At 39.1% G+C, this 23,926-nt stretch overlaps 2 protein-coding genes across 2 annotated transcripts; both read right to left on the reverse strand.

Moving 5' to 3' along the window:
* Positions 1 to 799: 799 nt before the first annotated feature.
* LOC145894767 (serine protease 55-like) lies at positions 800 to 4,056 on the reverse strand. The gene is made up of 8 exons (XM_082983414.1): positions 4,041 to 4,056; positions 3,748 to 3,846; positions 3,572 to 3,694; positions 3,088 to 3,226; positions 2,587 to 2,743; positions 2,220 to 2,331; positions 1,285 to 1,430; positions 800 to 1,069 (listed from the first exon to the last, which is right to left on the reverse strand). Exons 1-8 carry the CDS (start codon positions 4,054 to 4,056, stop codon positions 800 to 802), a joined length of 1,062 nt encoding a protein of 353 aa, XP_082839540.1.
* Positions 4,057 to 7,439: 3,383 nt separating this feature from the next.
* Positions 7,440 to 10,322, reverse strand: LOC145895265 (phenoloxidase-activating factor 2-like). Its single transcript, XM_082984041.1, has 7 exons — positions 10,271 to 10,322; positions 10,052 to 10,174; positions 9,554 to 9,695; positions 9,060 to 9,212; positions 8,703 to 8,827; positions 8,057 to 8,202; positions 7,440 to 7,824 (listed from the first exon to the last, which is right to left on the reverse strand). The coding sequence occupies exons 2-7, from the start codon at positions 10,146 to 10,148 to the stop codon at positions 7,561 to 7,563; spliced, it is 927 nt and encodes a 308-aa protein (XP_082840167.1). The 5' UTR covers positions 10,149 to 10,174; positions 10,271 to 10,322; the 3' UTR covers positions 7,440 to 7,560.
* Positions 10,323 to 23,926: the final 13,604 nt, after the last annotated feature.

The raw sequence follows: 23,926 nt of genomic DNA on the forward strand, positions 1-23,926 counted from the left end.
GCCTTGACCGGTAGTAACAGTGCGCACAATACTGTCTGCAACTCACATATAAGCGTAACCACTACAATTAACTCCAGAAGGCCAGCCGGGCACCATGACAACTTTTCGGGCGTTTTGATAAGTTTTAATTTATGGTGCTGAAGAGCGTCCAAGATATTGAAAATTAAACCACGCATTTTGGTTACATACGTTTGCCGCGTGAATAATTTCAGTGAGAATAAATTATGGTCGAATCTTCGTCACAGAAGCTCTTGCATTACGTCTTTAAGCTGTAAGGTTTTATCCGGAGAATTACCGCTCTTTCACTCCTGTGGAGCCTACCGATTTTGCTCCAAGACCAAACTTTGTGGCGAATATATTGCACATTTCCTGTTCGGTCTGGGCGTGTTTACTCCACATTTGATAAGGTTTCGAAATAATAATAGATTTGCTCAAATAGGGGCGAATGTGCCTAGCACTGCCCTGGAGCGACTACTTGTGGTAAATAATTTTCTTTGTTCAGCACATTAGGACAAATGAAAGCGATGAAACTATAGATTTGATGCAATTCTACAAGATTGGCATCCAACATTTCAACAATTCCGCTATTCATCTGAATTATGACTGTTGTTATTGAACTGACTTTGGTCATGCTTTCTGAAACACCTCAACATACCAACACTAAACCACTCTTTGAAACCTTTTGATGGCCGTGTATTTGAAAACAAAGAAAATTATATACAACCGGTAATCGTAATCGTTAGACTGTTCCAAATCCGTCGACTGAAAACAAACAATAGCTCGAAAAAGTCGAACAGAATTAATACCAATGCTCGATCATGGAGGAGCATGGTGCTTGGCCCTCCGGAAGCAGGTAGGACTCCTGCAGATCGTCGTGGGAGGCCGCTGTGGCCGCAAAGTGGGAGATGGCGTTTTGAGACGTAGAAACCATGTCGGCGAGGACAGTAAATCTTCCGTCGCATCTTCCCTCATTTGTATCATGTTTAAAGGAGAATATCCCGGCAAGATAGTAACTGGAACACTCATCATGTTTATTCAGACGACAGAACACCGGACTTCCGCTGTCCAACTGCAAAATAACAACTACGTGACGTATACAATCCTTGACAAGTGGGCCCATAACTTCTTTTGGGTGTAGCTGCATGATCATGATAAATTCTGTTTTAGGATTCCGACAACTTCAGGAAATTTATAATTTATCTAAAGATTAGATGGAAATGCGTTTTGAGTAAGATTTAAAACAAGTTTCTTTGCAGCCTTGGGTGAAAACAAAACCTTACTTACACTGCAGCTGACGGTTCTTTCGCGGGCGTTGCTGGCACACAGCATGTTCCCGCTGTTGTGAAGTCTTCCCCTAAGGCAGTTGTTATCAAAGTCGAGAACCACATTTGCTTTTTTAAGCTTGCTCGATATCCCACTAATTGTTCCACCTATTAGAAAAAACGAGTATTTTTGTAGCAATTAAGGGTAATTTTTGCGATTGCCATTTAAACAGAGAGGTCAATTTCATGACGATGCGAATTAGAGTGCTGATCGTTCAAAAATGATTTCAAAGCAATGTATGTTCTTGCAGGCACATGCGGGCTCAGTCCACCGCAAAGTTTTTTACATGGCAAACACAGTCATCTTGTCACGATCTTAAGGTACAACGGCATAGTGCTGAAAAAAATAAGCATTTTTCCCTTTATGATTGCGTCTGCGATGTGCGTCTACGGCGGTAGAGGTGGCTCAAAAACACGGAGGAAAATTACGCGCTCTTACTCCAATACTGGGGCCATGATACACCCGCTCTACAACTGATAAACAGTCAACAGCTGGTAAATAAAGCTGTGGACCGTGCTCAGGATCGCGAGTTTAAACTTTATCGGACGCTTGATTTTTCATATCTCATTCCGACTTGTCAGTGAAAAGTTGTTTTGACCAGGTTTAACTGTATGTCATTGTACTCTATACTCGCTTGTGTTTTGTTCGTGTAGTGTAATATCTCATAATTCCGAAGCACAACACAGTCAATGCGTAATATGCGCTTTAATATATTTTGTTATGATGGATTTCAATCAAACACGCTTATCTTTTTATTAATTTGATGCATTATTGCGGACCTGCTCAACAATATATTGTTTAAACTTAAAGTATACAATAAATATCCACTATCTGGACGAAGAATTTAGAACTAGCTATAAAGGAATTATTGAGTGCAATTCAAAAGATATTATTACCTTTCACAGACATTCCGTGACCGATGCCGAAACTTGTCTTTCCCCTTTTCTCCGGAGACAAAGGCGGTTTTTCTTTGTTGGTATTACAAGTCTCAGGATGGCAAGATCCTTTCTGCACATAACAAACATGGTCGATTTGTTGAACAACGTTTACTCACTTCGTTGTCTTTGAATCGGCCGGATAATTGTCATAGTAAATTAACATTGCAGTTAATATTTTTGGATCACATTTAAAAACAGCATTCTCCTCTTCTGCTTATTTTACAACCTACCAGATTTTTTTCAATGATTGTTTTGAGGTATTTCCTTACGACTACACAAAACAGGATGACTGCAAGGTATACCTTCGTATGTTGCTTCCTGTCACTTTATCCTCCAAGTGGGATTCCTGGTTGCCATGCGGTATGTCAGCAATATTCTGAATTGCTTTTAGGCCCTGTATTGGTCTCTGCCTAAACCCATGGTTGTCGACCAGAATATCCATCTCGCCTATGGTAACACGTATCATTCGCAGGTTTCTATTCCTACAGAAAAAAACACATATATTCACAGGTTATATACAAGCATGCAAGCCCTATTGCTCATTTAATCAGTGTAGATGTATGGATGTAGCTCTGTGTTCTGATAAGGGTGATGGTCACGTGAACGCGCTTATAAACACGTTTAGAGCGTTTTTACACCAAACAACAACGTAAATAATATGATAAAAATTAACTGGATTCACACAAAATTATGTATCAACAAACAGTCGTCGAGACTGACTTTTGAGGCGAAATAACTTGAATTTAACTTTGGCGTAAAACAACATCAAAACTCTCTGTGATGTATGATTCTTGAGCTTTACAAATAAACACCACCTTTAACTTACTTTACACAATGAGCCGCAGTCGCTATCACTGTGTTGCTGAGCAGAGCCCCGCCACAAATAAACTTGTACTCATGCCCTTGTTTCTCGAAAATTGCCACCGACCACGGAAACTCGTTCTTAGTCGCGTCAATTCCTTCTCCTGAACAAGAACGCGTTTATATTTTTGTTACTGCGCATTTTACGTGCAATGCGTGAAAATCGATTTTAAACAATTTGGTAGTTAGTTTTTAGGTAGCTGTAATTTAACGCATTGCCAAAACATCGTTCATAATTTAAGTGTTGTCACAGAAGATGAGGTTCACAGAATTTTTTATACTCGAAGCTTTGCAGCGAACAATCCGATTTGATACTTATAGGCGAAGTATTTGTACTTCCGAGAAAAAAAGACACACGAAGCATTTTGAAAACAGCTATGCGTTCAAAAAAAGTACAGCGGTTAAGCTTTTTAATATTTATTATCGGGATGAATTTCAATCAAACACACTTATCCTTTTGTCGATTTGCTCGTTGTCCCTGCGCCGCTCTTGTCTTTGCGGGCAACACGTCTGACCGCAAGTAACGCACTCCTGATTATATGACATTGTGAAGATTTCGGACGGGCGATATCCTGTAATTAACGAAAGTATAAGTTCCAGGAGCATTCAATAATGTTGCTATTACTGTGCAAGTATTGTGCGCAGAACTTATGGAAGAAATTTTGTACCGTTTTGGCATGTTTCTCCGATTGATCCGCGATCAAAGTGGACAACATCCTGATTCCTGAAACGAGATGAAACGTGTTTTATGTTCGAAATTTTTTTTTTATAATTTTCTTTGCTTTAATTTGTGATAAGCTTTAGTTGTATAATTAAATTTAGAATAATTTGTAATGAGCGTTTTCATTATATGCCAAACTGTGTAATTATATTCATAATTATAAACAACATTGCATTCCACCTGGTAATTAGTCATACCTAGGCCGAAAGCCATGATACGCAGACTTCGTGTTTGCCAGAAAGGGCAAAGAAAAAAACGCCAAGACTTGGAAAATTCGAATCAGCATCAACATATTTGATGCCCAAAACTTGTTTGTAGAAGATTCGTAATTATAAGTCCAAACGATTTTTGGAATACTTTTTCCCTGAAAATGTAAACAGTTGCGACAAATAACTCTGTAGCTCTTACCTTATGTGGTAAAAGCTGCCAATCTCACCTGTTATATACGTAACTAAACAGGAAACATGTCTAAGGTTGTGTCTTCAACCTGAGCACTTTGCGGTTGTGTTTTTGCTTTCAGGAAATTTTCATCGATTAATTGCAAGTAAGAAAACCTGATTGCACCCAGGGTTCTTGGAAAACGCGGATCACTATCGGATTTTCTATAAAATATGACCTCATGAATGCACTCTTGCGGGTAGAATACTGCGAAAATAATCAAAGCAATTGTTTGGGCACGCGTTTGTCATTTACAAGCCTTATCAATAGAGTGCAATTAGTCATTTTCACCATCTTCATAGAAATCTATGGTCCTTCCAAGGGGCATTGGACAATTGAATGCCAAGCCTACTCACCGCGGAAACCAATGCAGCCGCACCAAAGACCGCTACGACCATTATTCAGCCATATCACAAAGCACAGGAAAAGCACGCGATCTCCTATAGTTAATTAATTGCTGGATTTAATTTCAGCTTAACTAAACTATTTTGTAACGTTTTGATGCAACGAATGGTTAGAAGTATCCTACACAACACTAAGATATACTTTTTGTGAGAAATCGTCAATAGACTTCGTGATATGTATTTCTATGTTAACTTATTATTTTGCAAACTCAATTGGACATCGTGATTTAGGTAAAGAAAGAATAAAGATTACCATGATACCGCGTAGGAATATTATATTTATTAAAATTGGAATTGAATTGCAACGTATGACTTGATGAAATGCGGCCATAACATTTTTCGCTCAACATACCACATGTCGTTTACTGTTGACATTCCCCTCTTGAAGCTGAGAGGTCAAGCCTTTCTACTAACGTAAGTTTCATGGACCAGACTTTTCTGGCAAGTTAGGACGTTTGTATGTAGTTTTTTGCAGATACTTAAGATAAAGTCAAATGCATGAATACCATTTTCAAATGATTTATATAACTTGACCAAAAAACTTCCCATTTAGTTACTACTGCGCCTACTTGTTTAGAAGCAAACAAAATGATTGCGTCGTATTAATTTCATTTGATTTAAAGCTTTGGAGCAACTTATCAGGCAACTATGTTGATGAAGGGGGAAACATACTAATGTTTTAAACGCACTCGATCTCAACTTCATTTGATCCCCGAAACGTCTGTGCCACCTTAGTATATCATATTATGCTTATCTACTTGGAAACAAATGTAGGACCTAACCTCAACAAAACAACGAAGTTATATTTCATGCAATGGCGTGATTGGCAGGATAGCCCCACTGCACAGGTCCTTAGGGTAAAAATACTTGTGAGTTTTCTGTTCAACGAAATGTTGGATAACATTATATTATACAAGGCAAAAACGTGAAGCTTTATTAAGATTAAATTATTATGTGCTCTATATATCGTTTGACAGAAACAATCTGGCTATTCTGAATCTTGTCAAACCAACGAACAAAGGTCGTCTTTGCCTCCGGAGAAGGACACAGAGGCAAAGAGACCCTGAGTGCTTTGGTATCGGTCACGGAATCTCTTTGAGAAGTAGGGATACCTATTAGAAAGATTCGCCGCAACCATTTAAAAATTTAAAACTATCGCCAACAGTAGAATGTGTAGTTGTTTTCAGTGATGTCATACATATAGACTTTTTTAATTCGGTGCCACATTTTAACCCAAATGGTAAAAGTAATGACAGTAAAAAAGTCTCTATATCGACTTCCTACTTTGACGTATACAGTCGAACGCATCGCTTCTTGATAATTCACGTAGGTTGTCCATTTCTTTAATAGATGGTGTAACAGGGAACATATCAAGTATTCTACAGAAGGCAAAGGTGGTTCTTGACTATGATAACAGTTGTCTTAAAGGGAGACTCCACAACAGCGGAAACATGCTGTGCGCAAGCAACGGCCGCGAAAAAAACGTTAGCTGCAACGTAAGTCTCTCTTGTCGTAGAATTCTGCACTGATTTTGGCGCAAATATTTTATCCTTCAGAGGCTTGCTTTTTTCCAAATGTTATATTTTCGTTTTTTTTTCGATGCGGTCTCTTGTGACGAAATGTGCTTTGCAAGCAAACATGCATCACTTTTGTTGGCGATTGGATTTTTTCAGGGCATATCTTATTTTTGTTTCCAGTTGGAGAGTGACGTACTTAAATAGTTGACTTTATTATTGTTTTTGTTTGCAGTTGGACAGCGGAAGTCCGGTGTTTTGTCGTCTGAAGAAAGGCGACGCTTGTTCTAGTTACTATCTGGCCGGGATATTCTCTTTCAAGCAAGACAAACAACAAGGGGGCTGCAATAGCAATTTCACCGTTCTCGCTGACATGGTGTCCACGTCTACGAATGCTCTCTCCCACCACGCGGCTGAAAAGGCCTCGCATTCCAACTTTCAGGAGTCGTTCATGTTTGTGGCTGGGGAAACCGCTATGTTCTTCTATGCTCAAGCAGTCCTACTGATTTTCTGTTTCCCTTTATCTTGACTTTTACGTAGTTGACGGACGGAACGAATACTCCACTTCGATTTTTGGTTGTACATACGTTTTGCCTCTTTTCAATACACGCATACACTCACGATTGTCTCCTAGAAAAGTTTGAAGAGAGAAAGAGTTTAAGAGGTGTTAATTTTTTTGGAAAAACTCAGTTTTCGTCACTGCAACCATTAGCGTCCAATATATTGAAAATTAGACCACGCATTTTGGTTACATTCGTTTGCCGCGTGAATGTTTTTATTGTGAATAATTTATGGTCGAATCTTCGTCACAGAAGCTCTTGCATTACGTCTTTAAGATGTAAGGTTTTATCCGGAGAATTACCGCTGTTTCACTCCTGTGGAGTCTACCGATTTTGCTCCAAGACCAAACTTTGTGGCGAATATATTTCACATTTCCTGTTTGGTCCTTGCGTGTTTGCTCCACATTTGATAAGGTTTCGAAATAATAGATTTGCTCAAATAGGGGCAAATGTGCATAGCACTGCCCTGGAACGACTTCTTGTGGTAAATATTTTTTTTTGTTCAGCACATTAGGACAAATGAAAGCGACGAAACTAAAGATTTGAGGTAATTCTACAAGATTGGCATCCAACGTTCAACGATTCCGCTATTCGTCTGAATTATGACTATTGTTATTGACCTGACTTTGGTCATGCTTTCTGAAACACCTCAACATACCAAGACTAAACCACTCTTTGAAAACTTTTGATGGCCGTGTATTTGAAAACAAAGAAAATTATATACAACCGGTAATCGTAATCGTTAGACTGTTCCAATCCGTCGACTGAAAACAAACAATAGCGCGAAAAAGTCAAACAGAATTAATACCAAGGCTCGATCATGGAGGAGCATGGTGCTTGGTCCTCCGCAAGCATGTAGGACTCCTGCAGATCGTCGTGGGAGGCCGCTGTAGCCGCAAAGTGGGAGAGGACGTTTTGAGACGTAGAAACCATGTCGGCGAGGACAGTAAATCTTCCTTCGCCCCCAATCGTATCATGTTTAAAGGAGAATATCCCGGCAAGATAGTAACTGGAACACTCGTCGGTCTTGTTCAGACGACAGAACACCGGACTTCCGCTGTCCAACTGCAAAATAACAACCACGTGACTTATACAATCCTTGACAAGTGGGCCCATGACGTCTTTTTTGGCTGTAGCTGCATAATCATATTACATATAATCATGATAAATTCTTCTTTAGGTTTTTGACAACTTCAGGAAATTAATAATTTATCTAAAGATTGGATGGAAATGAGTTTTAAGTAAGATTTTAAACAGGTTTTCTCGCAGCGTTGAGAGAAAACAAAACCTTACTTACACTGCAGCTGACGGTTCTGTTGTGGGCGTTGCTGGCACACAGCATGTTCCCGCTGTTGTGAAGTCTTCCCCTAAGGCAGTTGTTATTAAAGTCGAGAACCATCTTTGCTTTTTGAAGTCTGCTCGATATCCTCCTAATTACTCTACCTATTAACAAAAACAAGTTCGGATTAATTGGACGAATGTTTTAATAGCACTTTAGGGTAATTTTTGCCGTTGCTTTTTTAAACAGACAGGCCAATTTCATGACGTTGCGAATCAGAGTGCTGATATGTTTCAAAATGACTTCAAAGCAATGTATGTTCTTGCAGGCATATGCAGGTTCAGTTCACCGCGAAGTTTTTTACATGGCGAACACAGTCATCGTGTCACGATCTTATGCTCGGACAGCATCGCGCTGAATATGAATAAGAGCCATTTGGGCCATGATACACCCACTCTACAACTAATAAACAGTCGACAGCATGTAAATAAAGCTGTGGACCATGCTCAGGATCGCGAGTTTAAACCTTATCGGACGCTTGATGTTTCATATCTCATATATATTGTTTAAACTTAAAGTATGCAATAAATATCCACTAGTTGGACGAAGAATTTAGAACTAGCTTTAAAGGAATTATTGACTGCAATTTAAAAGATATTATTACCTTTCACAGACATTCCGTGACCGATGCCGAAACACACGGGATCCACTTGTCTTTCCGCTTTTCTCCGGAGACAAAGGCGGTTTTTCTTTGTTGGTGTGACAAGTCTCAGAATGGCAAGATCCTTTCTGCACATAACAAACATAGCCGATTTGTTGAACAACGTTTACTCACTTCGTTGTCTTTGAATCGGCCGGATAATTGTCATAGTAAATTAACATTGCAGTTAACATTTTTGGATCACATTTAAAAACAGCATTCTCGTCTTCTGCCTATTTTACAACCTACCAGATTTATTTCAATGATTGTTTTGAGGTATTTCCTTACGACTACACAAAACAGGATGACTGCAAGGTGTACCTTCGTAAGTGGGGTTCGTAGTTGTTATGAGGTATATCAGCAAAATTCTGAATTTCTTTCAAGGCCCGTATTTTTCGTCGCCTAAACCCTCGGTTGTCGACCAGAATATCCATCTCGCCTATGGTAACACGTATCATTCGTAGGTCTCGATTCCTACAGAAACAAGCACATATATTCACAAGGTATTTAGAAGCATGCAAGCCATATTGCTCATTTAACTTTAAGTGTATATGTATGGATGTAGCTCTGTGTTCTGATCAAGGTGAAGGTCATGTGAACGCGCTTATAAACACGTTTAGAGCCTTTTTACACCAAACAACAACGTAAATACAAAAAAATAAACTGGATTACCACAAAATTATGTATCAACACACAATTGTAGAGACTGACTTTTGGGGAAATAACTTGAGTTTATTTCTGGCATAAAACAATATCAAAACTCTCTGTGCTGTATGTTTTTTGAGCTTTACACACAAACACCAACCTTCACTTACATTACACAATGAGCCGCAGTCGCTATCACGGTGTTGCTGAGCAGAGCCCCGCCACAAATAAACTTGTACTCAGCAGGCCTTTGTATCTCAAAAATTGCCACCGACCACGGAAACTCGTTCCACGTCGCGTCAATTCCTTCTCCTGAACAAGAACGCGTTTATATTTTTGTTACTGCGCATTTTACGTGCAATGCGTGAAAATCGTGATCATGGCGATTTTAAAAATGTTGGTAGTTAGTTTTTAGGTAGCTGTAATTTAACGCATTGCCAAAACATCGTTCATGATTTAAGTGTTGTCACAGAAGATGAGGTTCACAGAATTTTTGATACTCGAAGCTTTGCAGCGAACAATCCGATTTGATACTTATAGGCGAAGTATTAGTGCTTCCAAGAAGAAAAGACACATAAAGCATTTTGAAAACAGCTATGCGTTTAAAAAAAGTACAGCGGTTCAGCTTTTTAATATATATTATCAGGATGAATTTCAATCAAACTCACTTATCCTTTTGTCGATTTGCTCGTTGTCCCTGCGCCGCTCTTGTCTTTGCGGGCAACACGTCTGACCGCAAGTAACGCACTCCTGATTATATGACATTGTGAAGTTTTCGGACGGGCGATGTCCTGTAATTATGGCAAGTATAAGTTCCAGGAGCATTCAATAATGTTGCTATTACTGTGCAAGTATTGTGCGCCGAACTTATGGAAGAAATTTTGTACCATTTTGGCATGTTTCTCCGATTGATCCGCGATCAAAGTGGACAACATCCTGATTCCTGAAACGAGATGAAATGTGTATTATGTTCGAAACTTTTTTTCATAATTTTCTTTGCTTTAAGTTGTGATAAGCTTTAGTTGTATAATTAAATTTAGAATAATTTGTAATGAGCGTTTTCATTTTATGCCAAACTGTGTAATTACATTTATAATCATGAACAACATTGCATTCCACCTGGTGATTAGTCATACCTAGGCCGAAAGCCATGATACGCAGACTTCGTGTTTGCCAGAAACGGCAAAGAATAAAACGCCAAGGCTTGGAAAATTCGAATCAGCTTCAACATATTTGATGCCCAAAACTTGTTGGTAGAAGATTCGTAATTATAAGTCCAAACGATTTTTGGAATACTTTTCCCAATATCACCTGTTATATACGTAACTAAACAGGAAACACGTCTAAGTTTGTGTCAGCACACAGGAAACCTGTTGGTTAGGGGTCGACACAAAGACATTTTGCGGTTGTGTTGACATATTAAGGTAATTGTTATTCACCACCATTAATTGCAAGACATGCAACCTGGTTCATACCTGGTATCATGAAAAACACAAAGGAGACTTGGTTTCAGTCCCAAGTATTGTAACAACTATTATTCGTTTGTGGTCAGCCAAAGATGTTAGCATTTAAAACCCCGTTTCCAAAGTGATGACAAAATATTGCATTATAATTAAACTACAATTCATAATGCCATTTTCGCAATCTATTACAAAACCGCTGACAATAACTCAGCATTATAATAGCAGCACAATAGCGTATAGTCACAAAAATCACCATGGTGTTTGTGCAGTCATTTCTACAATTTCTACAACGTTTCATCAATTCTAGTAAAACAAGCGTGAGGTACTTTGGCTTTTGTAGTGATCTGTTATTGCGGGGTCCGGGGCCTTTTCCGAATTAGGGTGGCAACGCTGGGGTAAAGATCCTTTTTGAGTATCTAGAGTCGCCGTTAGGTAGAAAGGGATTGTCACTTAAATCCTTACTAGCCTCAATTCCCTCTCTGCCGAAATAATCCCATAACACAATTCATGCAGCTTCAATTGCCTCAACGACTTCAGTTCCGTGAACCTCAATGATTGCGAAAACCAACAACACTAATTATCACTCAAAGTATTGTCTGATGGGCAATACTGGCAAGGAAGCTCGTGGAATTCGCATTATTTTCTTTCTGGTCCGAAAATAAACTGCAATTACTGAGGTGAAACAACTTCCTGATGACGTACACAAAACCGCGAATAATCAATAAAGTGGGCGTCATGTTCAATGGTTTCCGGTTGCATTTGCATTGAATTCGCAGTTCCAGACTGTTTGTTGCATCGAATAAAGCAATTTTTTAGGTTGTTCTAACGTCCCATAGAGTTTGTTAATTTTAGTGAAACGCCATAGAATGCAATTTGTTTTAGCGAAAACAACCGATCCAATAATCGAGTTATACCTAATCGCAAATTAACATTTTTGAAAAGTAAAAGACAATATAAAAGATTTTTGCAACATGCAGTGGTAAGTTATTAAGAATTTTCTGAGAAGAAATCTGCAGCACCACTGTATACGTCACAACAAATATGCTACAGCTTTTTGCGCTATTGCGCGAGGCGGACTTGTTAGTAACTAGGCACCCGAGCGGTTTTAATTAACCATAAGACTGACTGTACAAATTATCACCACAAGCTTGCCTCATATCATACACAAGGTCCTCCTACAATCATGACAAAAACGCGTGGTTGATTCATTTGCATCCACACTGGCGCAAAAGCTTTCAAAACCTTGATGAATTGTAACAATTCTACGCCTCGCTTAAAATGCGGCATACGGTAGTGAAAATTAATCTTTTTTATACCCACTACTGGTGCTGGTCCTGGCGTGCTCGCCAATGTAACGTCTATCTTTCTCAAGGCTCGTAGGACTTGCTTAAAACTAGTAGGGTATATATGCCTTTATTAAAAACGTAAAAGCCACCAACAGCGAGTGTTCAAACAACGAGACCTTCGCGTTACTGCCACACATGCATGGTCTCAGGTCACCACACGCAGAAGCAGTCAAAGATTTCATATTAACGGACGCTAGAGGCGGTAAGGAGAAGTTAAAACCTTTAACTTCTGTATTTTTGTCAGAGCTCTTGCTGTGGCAGATAATAGCCGCGCATCATTTGAGGACACTGGCCAAGAAGGTATTTCTTATAAAGCCTAATCCGAAGCCATCAAATACTTTTGTGTATGTTTCAGGATACCTTCCGCCCAACAACATTACAATGCTATACGGTAGTGTGCGTGTTACTTGCGGTCAAACTTACTGCACACAGGGGAAAGTGAATTGCAGAAATCTAAAACAAATTGACGGGAGAATAGTTGACTTTTTGTAGATCGTCAAACAAAATCTTTACCCCAACGCTGCCTCCCTAATTCGAAAAACACCCCGGACCCTGCAATAACGGATCACCACAAAATCCAGGTTTCATTAAATGGGCGTTAAATCCTACTTCAAGTTTCACCAAGACATGCGTTTTCCTCCAACGTGTTGTGTTACGTCATTGCCAGTGTTGACTCAGTAAAAGGGGCAGGAAGAACGTGCAGTCTGACCTACTCTACACAAATCCTCTATGATATCAAATTATTATCTTTACGCAAAAAATTGGATCGGCGTTTCAGAATTTTCTCCGGCTTATTTTACATTCTAAATTTCGAGTTGTCCTAAATATGCGCATCTCGCAGACTGTGACATCAAATTGTTCTCGTCTTCTTTCAACAAGGAGAACAAGGTCCCAAGTCATTTGTGCAAACATTATTTCATTGATTCTACTTCACAGCATTCAAGTTTCCGGATGGTCGGTCGAATCGTTCCCCCAAAAATTCAAAAGTCCCAAATTGAAAGCTTTGATGTGACAAAAAATTAAAAACAATCTCGTCGTCTGGTGCTAGGTGGATACCATATACCAGTGATTCCCAACCTTTTTGTGGTTGCGTACCACTTGGGTGTAAAACAGTTTCGACGAGTACCACCTAGTTGCGTGTTACAAAGTAATATAGGGGATGAAGTAACAAACATTTTTAGAATACTTAACTTACGATTTTTTAAATTCGAACTAAATCCGCAAATTACGAAAAGGTGCTCGCGTACCACCTGAAATGTCGTCGCGTACCATAGGTTGGGAAACACTGCCATACGACAATTGTGTCTTTGTTATTTTGTGTCTAAAAAACACCCAGCAATTTCGTTACCTGATTGTTTCAACCTAGTCGTACGCCTCCAATCCACGCGGTTTGCTTTTGTCAGCCACTGATCGTCAACTGAGCAACGTATTTTTTTACAAAATATTTTCAATGTCACGTGACCACCGTCGCATGGGCAGCCCATACAGAGAATTACGCATTCTACTAACATTCCAAGAGGATTCAAACTCCAATGCTAACCTGTGTCTTTGGCAGACCACAAACGAATAATATTTGTTGCATTTCTTGGGACTGAAACCAAGTCTGCTTTGTGTTTTCCATGATCCCAGGTATAAACCAGGTTGCATTTCTTACAATTAATGGTGGTGAATAACAATTACCTAAATATGTCAACACAACCGCAAGGTGTCCAGGTGTGGAGCCTTAACCATCAGGTTTCCTGTGTGCTGTGTATAAAATGGACATGAAAACATAGATCTTACCAGGTACAACGCCGTAGTAAAATGCGTGTAGCGTACTGGTTTACGATAATTGCTTTCCTAAATGCCAATAACTTTGAAAGCATCATAGGAACCAATTGTAATAAACTTGCGTTTTTTAAATTGTCTGTAGATATTGTCACACCGATAAGTTGGAGAGTTAAAGTTCACTTTGTCAAATATGTTTGGCCTGAAGCGGATATGGCAAACTCTGGCCTTTGTCTCATTGCAATTGCTACTGGTGAAGTTTCAGTATAATAACATCTTATCAAGGTATGTATGAATACTTGGCCGAAGTAAGGCAATTGCACACATCATAAATAGTTTCTCGCTGTCGGTTTCAGAAGGCTTCAAATGATCAACAGCAATAGCGCGTCACAAGGGGAAAGTTGTGCATCTGGTTGGTAGACCTTTCATATAAACTAACTTGACATTAACTAGAATTTAAAACAAAAATCCTAATAACTGGCATGTGCCATTGCTCTATTCGAAGTCATCAAACGCGTGTGCGTCTTTTGCAGGATATCGTCCATCCCACACATTTACAATGCTCTACGGTGGTGAGTGCGTTTCTTGCGGTCAAACGTGCTGTCCCCAGAGAAACAAGCGTCATGGAGGCACGGAGCAAATCGACAAAAGAATAAGTGAGTTAAGAAACGCATTTGCTCCATGCAAACGAATAAGCCGCGTGACAAAGTTTGCTGGGGAAACAGATTTACCAGACACACTTTTCAAGAAAAATTAAATTTTGATTATTTGAAGTTTGAAGAAATTGATAATTCAAGAAAGACAAAAGTATAAACAATCACACGTTTCACATGATAGCTTTAATATATAACTAACCATACATGCGCAGCGGTTGTCGGCTAAAAATTAATTTATTGGGCTTAATGCTTTAGCAATATTTCTTGTTCAGGAGAAGGAATTGACGCAACTAAGAACGAGTTTCTGTGGTCGGTTGCAATTTTCGAGAATCTGGCGGGTCGCTACAAGTTTATTTGTGGCGGGGCTCTGCTCAGCAAGACCGTGATAGCGACTGCGGCTCATTGTGTCTGGTAGGTTAAAATATTTCCGTGTGCATTCCTTACCTTCCATGCCACTTCACTTTGGCTATACTTTAGTGAAATAGTCGTGTTTTCTTTATATCCAACGACCACAATACATTACATTTTTCAAACAGTGCGAACTCTTTTGACCTATATAGTTTCATCAGTGCAGCTGTTAACTAAGGAACGTTCTTGAAACTAACTTGTTTTCTGTACAGCTTGACTGCTGTCGAGTATCTTGCATGAAAACTTTTCGTGTTTTTTACTTCGATGTAAAAGTACCTCCTGAACAAAAACTGTAACTGGTAATAATATCATTAAATGCGTTCAGGAATAAAAATCTGAGGAAGATTCGTGTTACCATTGGCGAGACGGATATCCTGGTCGACAACAACGGGTTTAGGCTGTACAATAAACACGCCTTAAGGGCAATTGAGCATTCATCTTACATTCATCGGGACTACGCCATCAACGAACCCCATGTAGAGGATAGCTTAGTAGGGGTAATCAGGTAAAGGGTATTTGTATTTCAATTGATGTATTTTGCTGGCACAATTAAACGTGTATTCACCGACGCTTCGCTTACTATTCAACTTGGCTTCATCTTGGTAAAGAACAAATTGATTGAAATACAATATACAGCAACAGCAACACACTATTAATAATTTTATTGTTTTTTTTTGTGCCCGTAGTATTTTGAGTAAAGTAAATTGCTTGAGAACAAGAATTCGTTTTCGGGTTTAGGGTAAAAATACTTGTGAGTTTTCTGTTCAACGAAATGTTGGATAACATTATATTATACAAGGCAAAAACGTGAAGCTTTATTAAGACCCTGAATGCTTTGGTATCGGTCACGGAATCTCTTTGAGAAGTAGGGATATGTGTTAGAAAGATTCGCAGCAACCATTCAAAAATTTAAAACTATCGCTAACGATAGATAGCGTGGCTGTTTTCAGTGACGTCATACTTATAGACTTTTTTAATTCGGCGCCACATTTTAATCCGAATTGTAAAATGGATGATAGTAAAAAAGTCTCTATATCGACTTCCCATTTTGACGTATACAGGCGAACGGATCGCTTCTTGATAATTCACGTAGGATGAAGCTGTCCATTCCTTTAATAGATGGTGTAACAGGGAACATACCAAGTATTCTACAGAAGGCAAAGGTGGTTCTTGACTATGATAACAGTTGTCTCAGAGGAAGACTACACAACAGCGGAAACATGCTGTGTGCAAACAACGGTCGCGAAAAAACCGTTGGCTGCAACGTAAGTCTCTCCTGTCGTAGAATTCTGCACTGATTTCGGCGCAAATATCTTATCCTTCAGAGGCTTGCTTTTTTCCTAATGTTATATTTTTGTTTTTTTTCGATGCGGTCTCTTGTGACGAAATGTGCTTTGCAAGCAAACATGCATCACTTTTGTTGGCGATTGGATTTTTTATATCAGGGCATTTCTTCTTTTTATTTCCAGTTGGAGAATCACGTACTTAAATACTTGCCTTTATTATTGCTTTTATTTGCAGTTGGACAGCGGAAGTCCGGTGTTTTGTCGTCTGAAGAAAGGCGACGCTTGTTCTAGTTACTATCTGGCCGGGATATTCTCTTTCAAGCAAGACAAACAACAAGGGGGCTGCAATAGCAATTTCACCGTTCTCGCTGACATGGTGTCCACGTCTACGAATGCTCTCTCCCACCACGCGGCTGAAAAGGCCTCGCATTCCAACTTTCAGGAGTCGTTCATGTTTGTGGGTGGGGAACCGCTATGTTCTTCTATGCTCAAGCAGTCCTACTGATTTTCTGTTTCCCTTTATCTTGACTTTTACGTAGTTGACGGACGGAACGAATACTAAACTTCGATTTTTGGTTGTACATACGTTTTGCCTCTTTTCAATACACGCATAAACTCACGATTGTCTCCTAGAAAAGTTTGAATAGAGAAAGAGTCTATGAGGTGTTAATTTTTTTTGTCAAAACTCAATTGTCGCGGTTTAGATCTCTTGGTCAGATAAAAGGCGTTGAAAGCTTTATTGGAAGCAGCAACTTCACGATAACTTAACAAAAACCACTCAAATAGCAAAAAAGATCAATGTGTTCATCTGAATGAGAAAGTTGTTTGTATCAGTTTTGTAAGTTATTCTAAAAAAAACTTGACTATGGTATTTTGCTTGGCAAGTTTCATGTATTTTTCTGGCTAACTAAGCGCGACTGCATTCGGTCACCAGCTACAATGATGAGCCTTGACCGGTAGTAACAGTGCGCACAATACTGTCTGCAACTCACATATAAGCGTAACCACTACAATTAACTCCAAAAGGCCAGCCGGGCACCATAACAAATTTTTCCGGCGTTTTGAAGTTTTAATTTATGGTGCTAAAAAGCGTCCAAGATATTGAAAATTAGACCACGCATTTTGGTTACATACGTTTGCCGCGTGAATAATTTCAGTGCAAGAGCTTCTGTGACGAAGATTCGACACAGAAGCTCTTGTATTACGTCTTTAAGCTGTAAGGTTTTATCCGGAGATTTACCGCTGTTTCACTCCTGTGGAGTCTACCGATTTTGCTCCAAGACCAAACTTTGTGGCGAATATATTGCACATTTCCTGTTCGGTCTGGGCGTTTTTACTCCACATTTGATGAGGTTTCGAAATAATAGATTTGCTCAAATAGGGGCGAATGTGCCTAGCACTGCCCTGGAGCGACTACTTGTGGTAAATATTTTTCTTTGTTCAGCACATTAGGACAAATGAAAGCGACGAAACTAAAGATTTGAGGTAATTCTACAAGATTGGCATCCAACGTTCAACAATTCCGCTATTCGTCTGAATTATGACTGTTGTTATTGACCTGACTTTGGTCATGCTTCCTGAAACACCTCAACATACCAACACTAAACCACTCTTTGAAACCTTTTGATGGCCGTGTATTTGAAAACAAAGAAAATTATATACAACCGGTAATCGTAATCGTTAGACTGTTCCAATCCGTCGACTGAAAACAAACAATAGCGCAAAAAACAGAATTAATACCAAGGCTCGATCATGGAGGAGCATGGTGCTTGGCCCTCCGGAAGCAGGTAGGACTCCTGCAGATCGTCGTGGTAGGCCGCTGTAGCCGCAAAGTGGGAGATGGCGTTTTGAGACGTAGAAACCATGTCGGCGAGGACAGTAAATCTTCCGTCGCATCTTCCCTCATTTGTATCATGTTTGAAGGAGAATATCCCGGCAAGATAGTAACTGGAACACTCATCATGTTTATTCAGACGACAGAACACCGGACTTCCGCTGTCCAACTGCAAAATAACAACTACGTGACGTACACAATCCTTGACAAGTGGGCCCATAACGTCTTTTGGGTGTAGCTGCGTAATCATGTTACATATGATCATGATAAATTCTGTTTTAGGATTTCGACAACTTCGGGAAATTAATAATTTATCTAAAGATTAGATGGAAATGCGTTTTGAGTAAGATTTAAAACAAGTTTCCTTGCAGCCTTGGGTGAAAACAAAACCTTACTTACACTGCAGCTGACGGTTCTTTCGCGGGCGTTGCTGGCACACAGCATGTTCCCGCTGTTGTGAAGTCTTCCCCTAAGGCAGTTGTTATCAAAGTCGAGAACCACATTTGCTTTTTTAAGCTTGCTCGATATCCCACTAATTGCTCCACCTATTAGAAAAAACGAGTATTTTTATAGCAATTAAGGGTAATTTTTGCGATTGCCATTTAAACAGAGAGGTCAATTTCATGACGATGCGAATTAGAGTGCTGATCGTTCAAAAATGATTTTAAAGCAATGTATGTTCTTGCAGGCACATGCGGGCTCAGTCCACCGCAAAGTTTTTTACATGGCAAACACAGTCATCTTGTCACGATCTTAAGGTACAACGGCATAGTGCTGAAAAAAGTATTTTTCCCTTTATCATTGCGTCTGCATGGTGCGTCTACGGTGGTAGAGGTGGCTCAAAAACACGGAGGAAAATTACGCGCTCTTACTCCAAAACTGGGGCCATGATACACCCGCTATACAACTGATAAACAGTCGACAGCTGGTAAATAAAACTGTGGACCGTGCTCAGGATCGCGAGTTTAAACCTTATCGGACGCTTGACTTTTCATATCTCATTCCGACTTGTCTGTGAAAAGATGTTTTGACCAAGTTTAACTGTATGTCATTGTATTCTTTGATCGCTTGTGTTTTGTTCGTGTAGTGTAATATCTCATAATTCCGAAGCACAACACAGTCAATGCGTAATATGTCCTTTAATATATTTTGTTATGATGGATTTCAATCAAACACGCTTATCCTTTTATTAATTTAATGCATTATTGCGGACCTGCTCAACAATTTATTGTTTACACTTAAAGTATACAATAAATATCCACTATCTGGACGAAGAATTTAGAACTAGCTTTAAAGGAATTATTGAGTGCAATTCAAAAGATGTCATTACCTTTCACAGACATTCCGTGACCGATGCCGAAACACACGGGATCCACTTGTCTTTCCGCTTTTCTCCGGAGACAAAGGCGGTTTTTCTTTGTTGGTTTGACAAGTCTCAGAATGGCAAGATCCTTTCTGCACATAACTTACATGGTCGATTTGTTGAACAACGTTTACTCACTTCTTTGTCTTTGAATCGGCCTGATAATTGTCATAGTAAATTAACATTGCAGTTAACATTTTTGGATCACATTCAAAAAACAGCATTCTCGTCTTCTGCTTATTTTACAACCTACCAGATTTATTTCAATGCTTTTTTTTTCTTTTTTTTTAAAGATATGTCCTTACGACTACACAAAACAGGATGACTGCAAGGTATACCTTCGTATGTTGCTTCCTGTCCATGTATCCTCGATGTGGGGTTCGGAGTTGCCATGCGGTATATCAGTACAATTCTGAATTTCTTTTAAGGCCCGAAATTTTCGACGCCTATACCCACTGGTGTTGACCAGAATATCCATCTCGCCTATGGTAACACGTATCATTCGCAGGTTTCTATTCCTACAGAAAAAAAAACACGTATATTCACAAGGTATTGAGAAGCATGCAAGTCCTATTGCTCATTTAACAAAGTGTAGATGTATGGATGTAGCTCTGTAACGTAAATATAATAAAAATTAACTGGATTCACACAAAATTATGTATCAACAAACAGTCGTCGGGACTTACTTTTGAGAAGAAATAACTTGAATTTAATTCTGGCGTAAAACAACATCAAAACTCTCTGTGCTGTATGATTCTTGAGCTTTACACATGAACACCACCTTTAACTTACTTTACACAATGAGCCGCAGTCGCTATCACGGTCTTGCTGAGCAGAACCCCGCCACAAATAAACTTGTACTCAGCAGGCCTTCGTTTCTCGAAAATTGCCACCGACCACGGAAACTCGTTCCACGTCGCGTCAATTCCTTCTCCTGAACAAGAACGCGTTTATATTTTTGTTACTGCGCATTTTACGTGCAATGCGTGAAAATCGTGATCATGGCGATTTTAAAAATGTTGGTAGTTAGTTTTAAGGTAGCTGTAATTTAACGCATTGCCAAAACATCGTTCATAATTTAAGTGTTGTCACAGAAAATGAGGTTCACAGAATTTTTGATACTCGAAGCTTTGCAGCGAACAATCCGATTTGATACTTATTGTGCTTCCAAGAAGAAAAGACACACGAAGCATTTTGAAAACAGCTATGCGTTTGAAACAAGTGCAGCCAATGCTTTTTAAGCTTTTTAATATTTATTATCGGGATGAATTTCAATCAAACACACTTATCCTTTTGTCGATTTGCTCGTTGACCCTGCGCCGCTCTTGTCTTTGCGGGCAACACGTCTGACCGCAAGTAACGCACTCCTGATTATATGACATTGTGAAGATTTCGGACGGGCGATATCCTGTAATTAACGCAAGTATAAGTTCCAGGTGAATTCAATAATGTTGCTATTGTGCAAGTATTGTGCGCCGAACTTATGGAAGAAATTTTGTACCATTTTGGCATGTTTCTCCGATTGATCCGCGATAAAAGTGGACAACTGCCCGCTTCCTGAAACGAGATGAAATGTGTTTTTTGTTCGAAATTTTTTTTTTTATTGTCTTTGCTTTAATTTGTGATAAGCTTTAGTTGCATAATTAAATTTAGAATAATTTGTAATGAGCGTTTTCATTTTATGCCAAACTGTGTAATTATATTTATAATTATAAACAACATTGCATTCCACCTGGTAATTAGTCATACCTAGGCCGAAAGCCATGATACGCAGACTTCGTGTTTGCCAGAAAGGGCAAAGAAAAAAACGCCAAGACTTGGAAAATTCGAATCAGCTTCAACATATTTGATGCCCAAAACTTGTTTGTAGAAGATTCGTAATCATAAGTCCAAACGATTTTTGGAATACTTTTTCCCTGAAAATGTAAACAGTTGCGACAAATAACTCTGTAGCTCTTACCTTATGTGGTAAAAGCTGCCAATCTCACCTGTTATATACGTAACTAAACAGGAAACATGTCTAAGGTTGTGTCTTCAACCTGAGCACTTTGCGGTTGTGTTTTTGCTTTCAGGAAATTTTCATCGATTAATTGCAAGTAAGAAAACCTGATTGCACCCAGGGTTCTTGGAAAACGCGGATCACTATCGGATTTTCTTTAAATATGACCTCATGAATGCACTCTTGTGGGTAGAATACTGCGAAAATAATCAAAGCAATTGTTTGGGCACGCGTTTGCCATTTACAAGCCTTATCAATAGAGTGCAATTAGTCATTTTTACCCTCTTCATAGAAATCTCTGGTCCTTCCAAGGGGCATTGGACAATTGAATGCCAAGCCTACTTACCGCGGAAACCAATGCAGCCGCACCAAAGACCGCTACGACCATTATTCAGCCATATCACAAAGCACAGGAAAAGCACGCGATCTCCTATAGTTAATTGCTGGATATAAGTTCAGCTTAATTAAACTATTTTTTAACCTTTTGATGCAACGAATGGTTAAAAGTATCCTACACAACACTAAGATATACTTTTAGTGAGAAATCGTAAATAGACTTCGTGATATGTATTTCTATGTTAAATTATTATTTTGCAAACTCAATTGGACATCGTGATTTAGGTAAAGACAAAATAAAGATTACCATGATACCGCGTAGGATTATTATATTTATTAAAATTGGAATTGAATTGCAACGTATGACTTGATGAAATCCGGCCATAACATTTTTCAATTCACTCAACATACCACATGTCGTTTACTGTTGACATTCCACTCTTGAAGCTGAGATGTGAAGCCTTTCTACTGGCGTAAGTTTCATGGACCAGACTTCTCTGGCCAGTTAGGACGTTTGTATGTAGTTTTTTTACAGGCACTTAAGATAAAGTCAAACGCATGAATACCATTTCCAAATGATTTATATAACTTCACCAAACTACTGCGCATATACTTGTTTAGAAGCAAATAAAATGATTGCGTCGTATTATTTTCATTTGAAAGCTCTGGAGCAACTTATCAGGCAACTATGTTGATGAAGGTGGAAACATACTAATGTTTTAAACGCACTTGATCTCAACTTCATTTGATCCCCGAAACTTCTGTGCCACCTTAGTTTTACATATTATGCTTATCTAATTGGAAACAAATGTAGGACCGAACCTCAACAAAACAACGCAGTAATATTTCGTGCAACGTCATGATTGGCAGGATTGCCCCACTGCACAGGTCTTACTTGGCGGTAACAGCTATCGTACCGCGATCATTAGAGGTTTGCAGACTTGGCAGCCCAGCCGGATCAGCCACTTTTTCCTGACAAGTCGGAGCAAGATTTGAAAAATCAATCTTTCCCGTAATGTCATGGGTATACAAATCGTGTAATAAGTTCGCATGTTTTTGTTTCTTTTAGTAATGCAAAATATCAAAAAAATATCATGTACAAGGCAGGGTCAAGGTCGTAATTCGTTTCCATTCCGTCCACCACCAACAGGTTTCCTGTGTGCTGTGTATAAAATGGACATGAAAACATAGATCTTACCAGGTATAACGCAGTAGTAAAATGCGTGTTACGTACTGGTTTGCGATAATTGCTTTCCTAAATGCAAATAATGTTGAAAGCATCATAGGAACCAATTGCAATAAACTTGCGTTTTTTAAATTGTCTGTAGATATTGTCACACCGATAAGTCGGAGAGTTAAAGTTCACTTTGTCAAATATGTTTGCCCTGAAGCGGATGTGGCAAACTCTGGCCTTTGTCTCATTGCAATTGAGCATTCATCTTACATTCATCGGGACTACGCCATCAACGAACCCCATATAGAGGATACCTTAGCAGGGGTAATCAGGTAAAGGGTATTTGTATTTTAATTGATGTATTCTGCTGGCACAATTAAACGTGTATTTACCGACGCTTCGCCTCCTATTCAACTTGGCTTCATCCTGGTAAAGGAAGGAAGAACAAATTGATTGAAATACAATATGCAGCAACATCAACACGCTATTACAGTTATTTTATTGTATTTTGTGCCATTTGGATTTTGAGCAAAGTAAATTACTTGAAAGCAAGAATTCGTGTTCGGGTTTAGGGTAAAAATACTTGTGAGTTTTCTGTTCAACGAAATGTTGAATAACATTACATTATACAAAATAAAAAAGTGAAGCTTTATAAAGATTAAATTATTATGTGCTCTTTTTATCGTTTGGCAGAAACGATCTGGCTATTCTAAATCTTGTCAAACCAACGAACAAAGGTCGTCTTTGCCTCCGGAGAAGGACACAGAGGCAAAGAGACCCTAAGTGCTTTGGTATCGGCCACGGAATCTCTTTGAGAAGTAGGGATATGTGTTAGAAAGATTCGCCGCAACCATTCAAAAATTTAAAACTATCGCCAACAGTAGAATGTGTAGTAGTTTTCAGTGATGTCA

This window comes from Ascidia mentula, chromosome 3 (assembly GCF_947561715.1).
Source record: "Ascidia mentula chromosome 3, kaAscMent1.1, whole genome shotgun sequence".
Lineage (NCBI taxonomy): Eukaryota > Metazoa > Chordata > Ascidiacea > Phlebobranchia > Ascidiidae > Ascidia > Ascidia mentula.

What these genes read in the sequence shown, in the direction of transcription:
- LOC145894767 (XM_082983414.1), bottom strand. An exon ending in CTGCGCACAATACTTGCACA is followed by an intron (nt 3,695 to 3,747) that starts GTAATAGCAACA and finishes CGTTAATTACAG; the next exon opens with GATATCGCCCGTCCGAAATC. An exon ending in TCACGGAATGTCTGTGAAAG is followed by an intron (nt 1,431 to 2,219) that starts GTAATAATATCT and finishes TTTTTCTAATAG; the next exon opens with GTGGAACAATTAGTGGGATA.
- LOC145895265 (XM_082984041.1), bottom strand. Translation starts at nt 10,148, where the DNA reads ATGTCATATAATCAGGAGTGCGTTACTTGCGGTCAGACGTGTTGCCCG. An exon ending in ACTGCGGCTCATTGTGTAAT is followed by an intron (nt 9,213 to 9,553) that starts GTAAGTGAAGGT and finishes TTGTTTCTGTAG; the next exon opens with GAATCGAGACCTACGAATGA. An exon ending in TACGAACCCCACTTACGAAG is followed by an intron (nt 8,828 to 9,059) that starts GTACACCTTGCA and finishes TGTTATGTGCAG; the next exon opens with AAAGGATCTTGCCATTCTGA.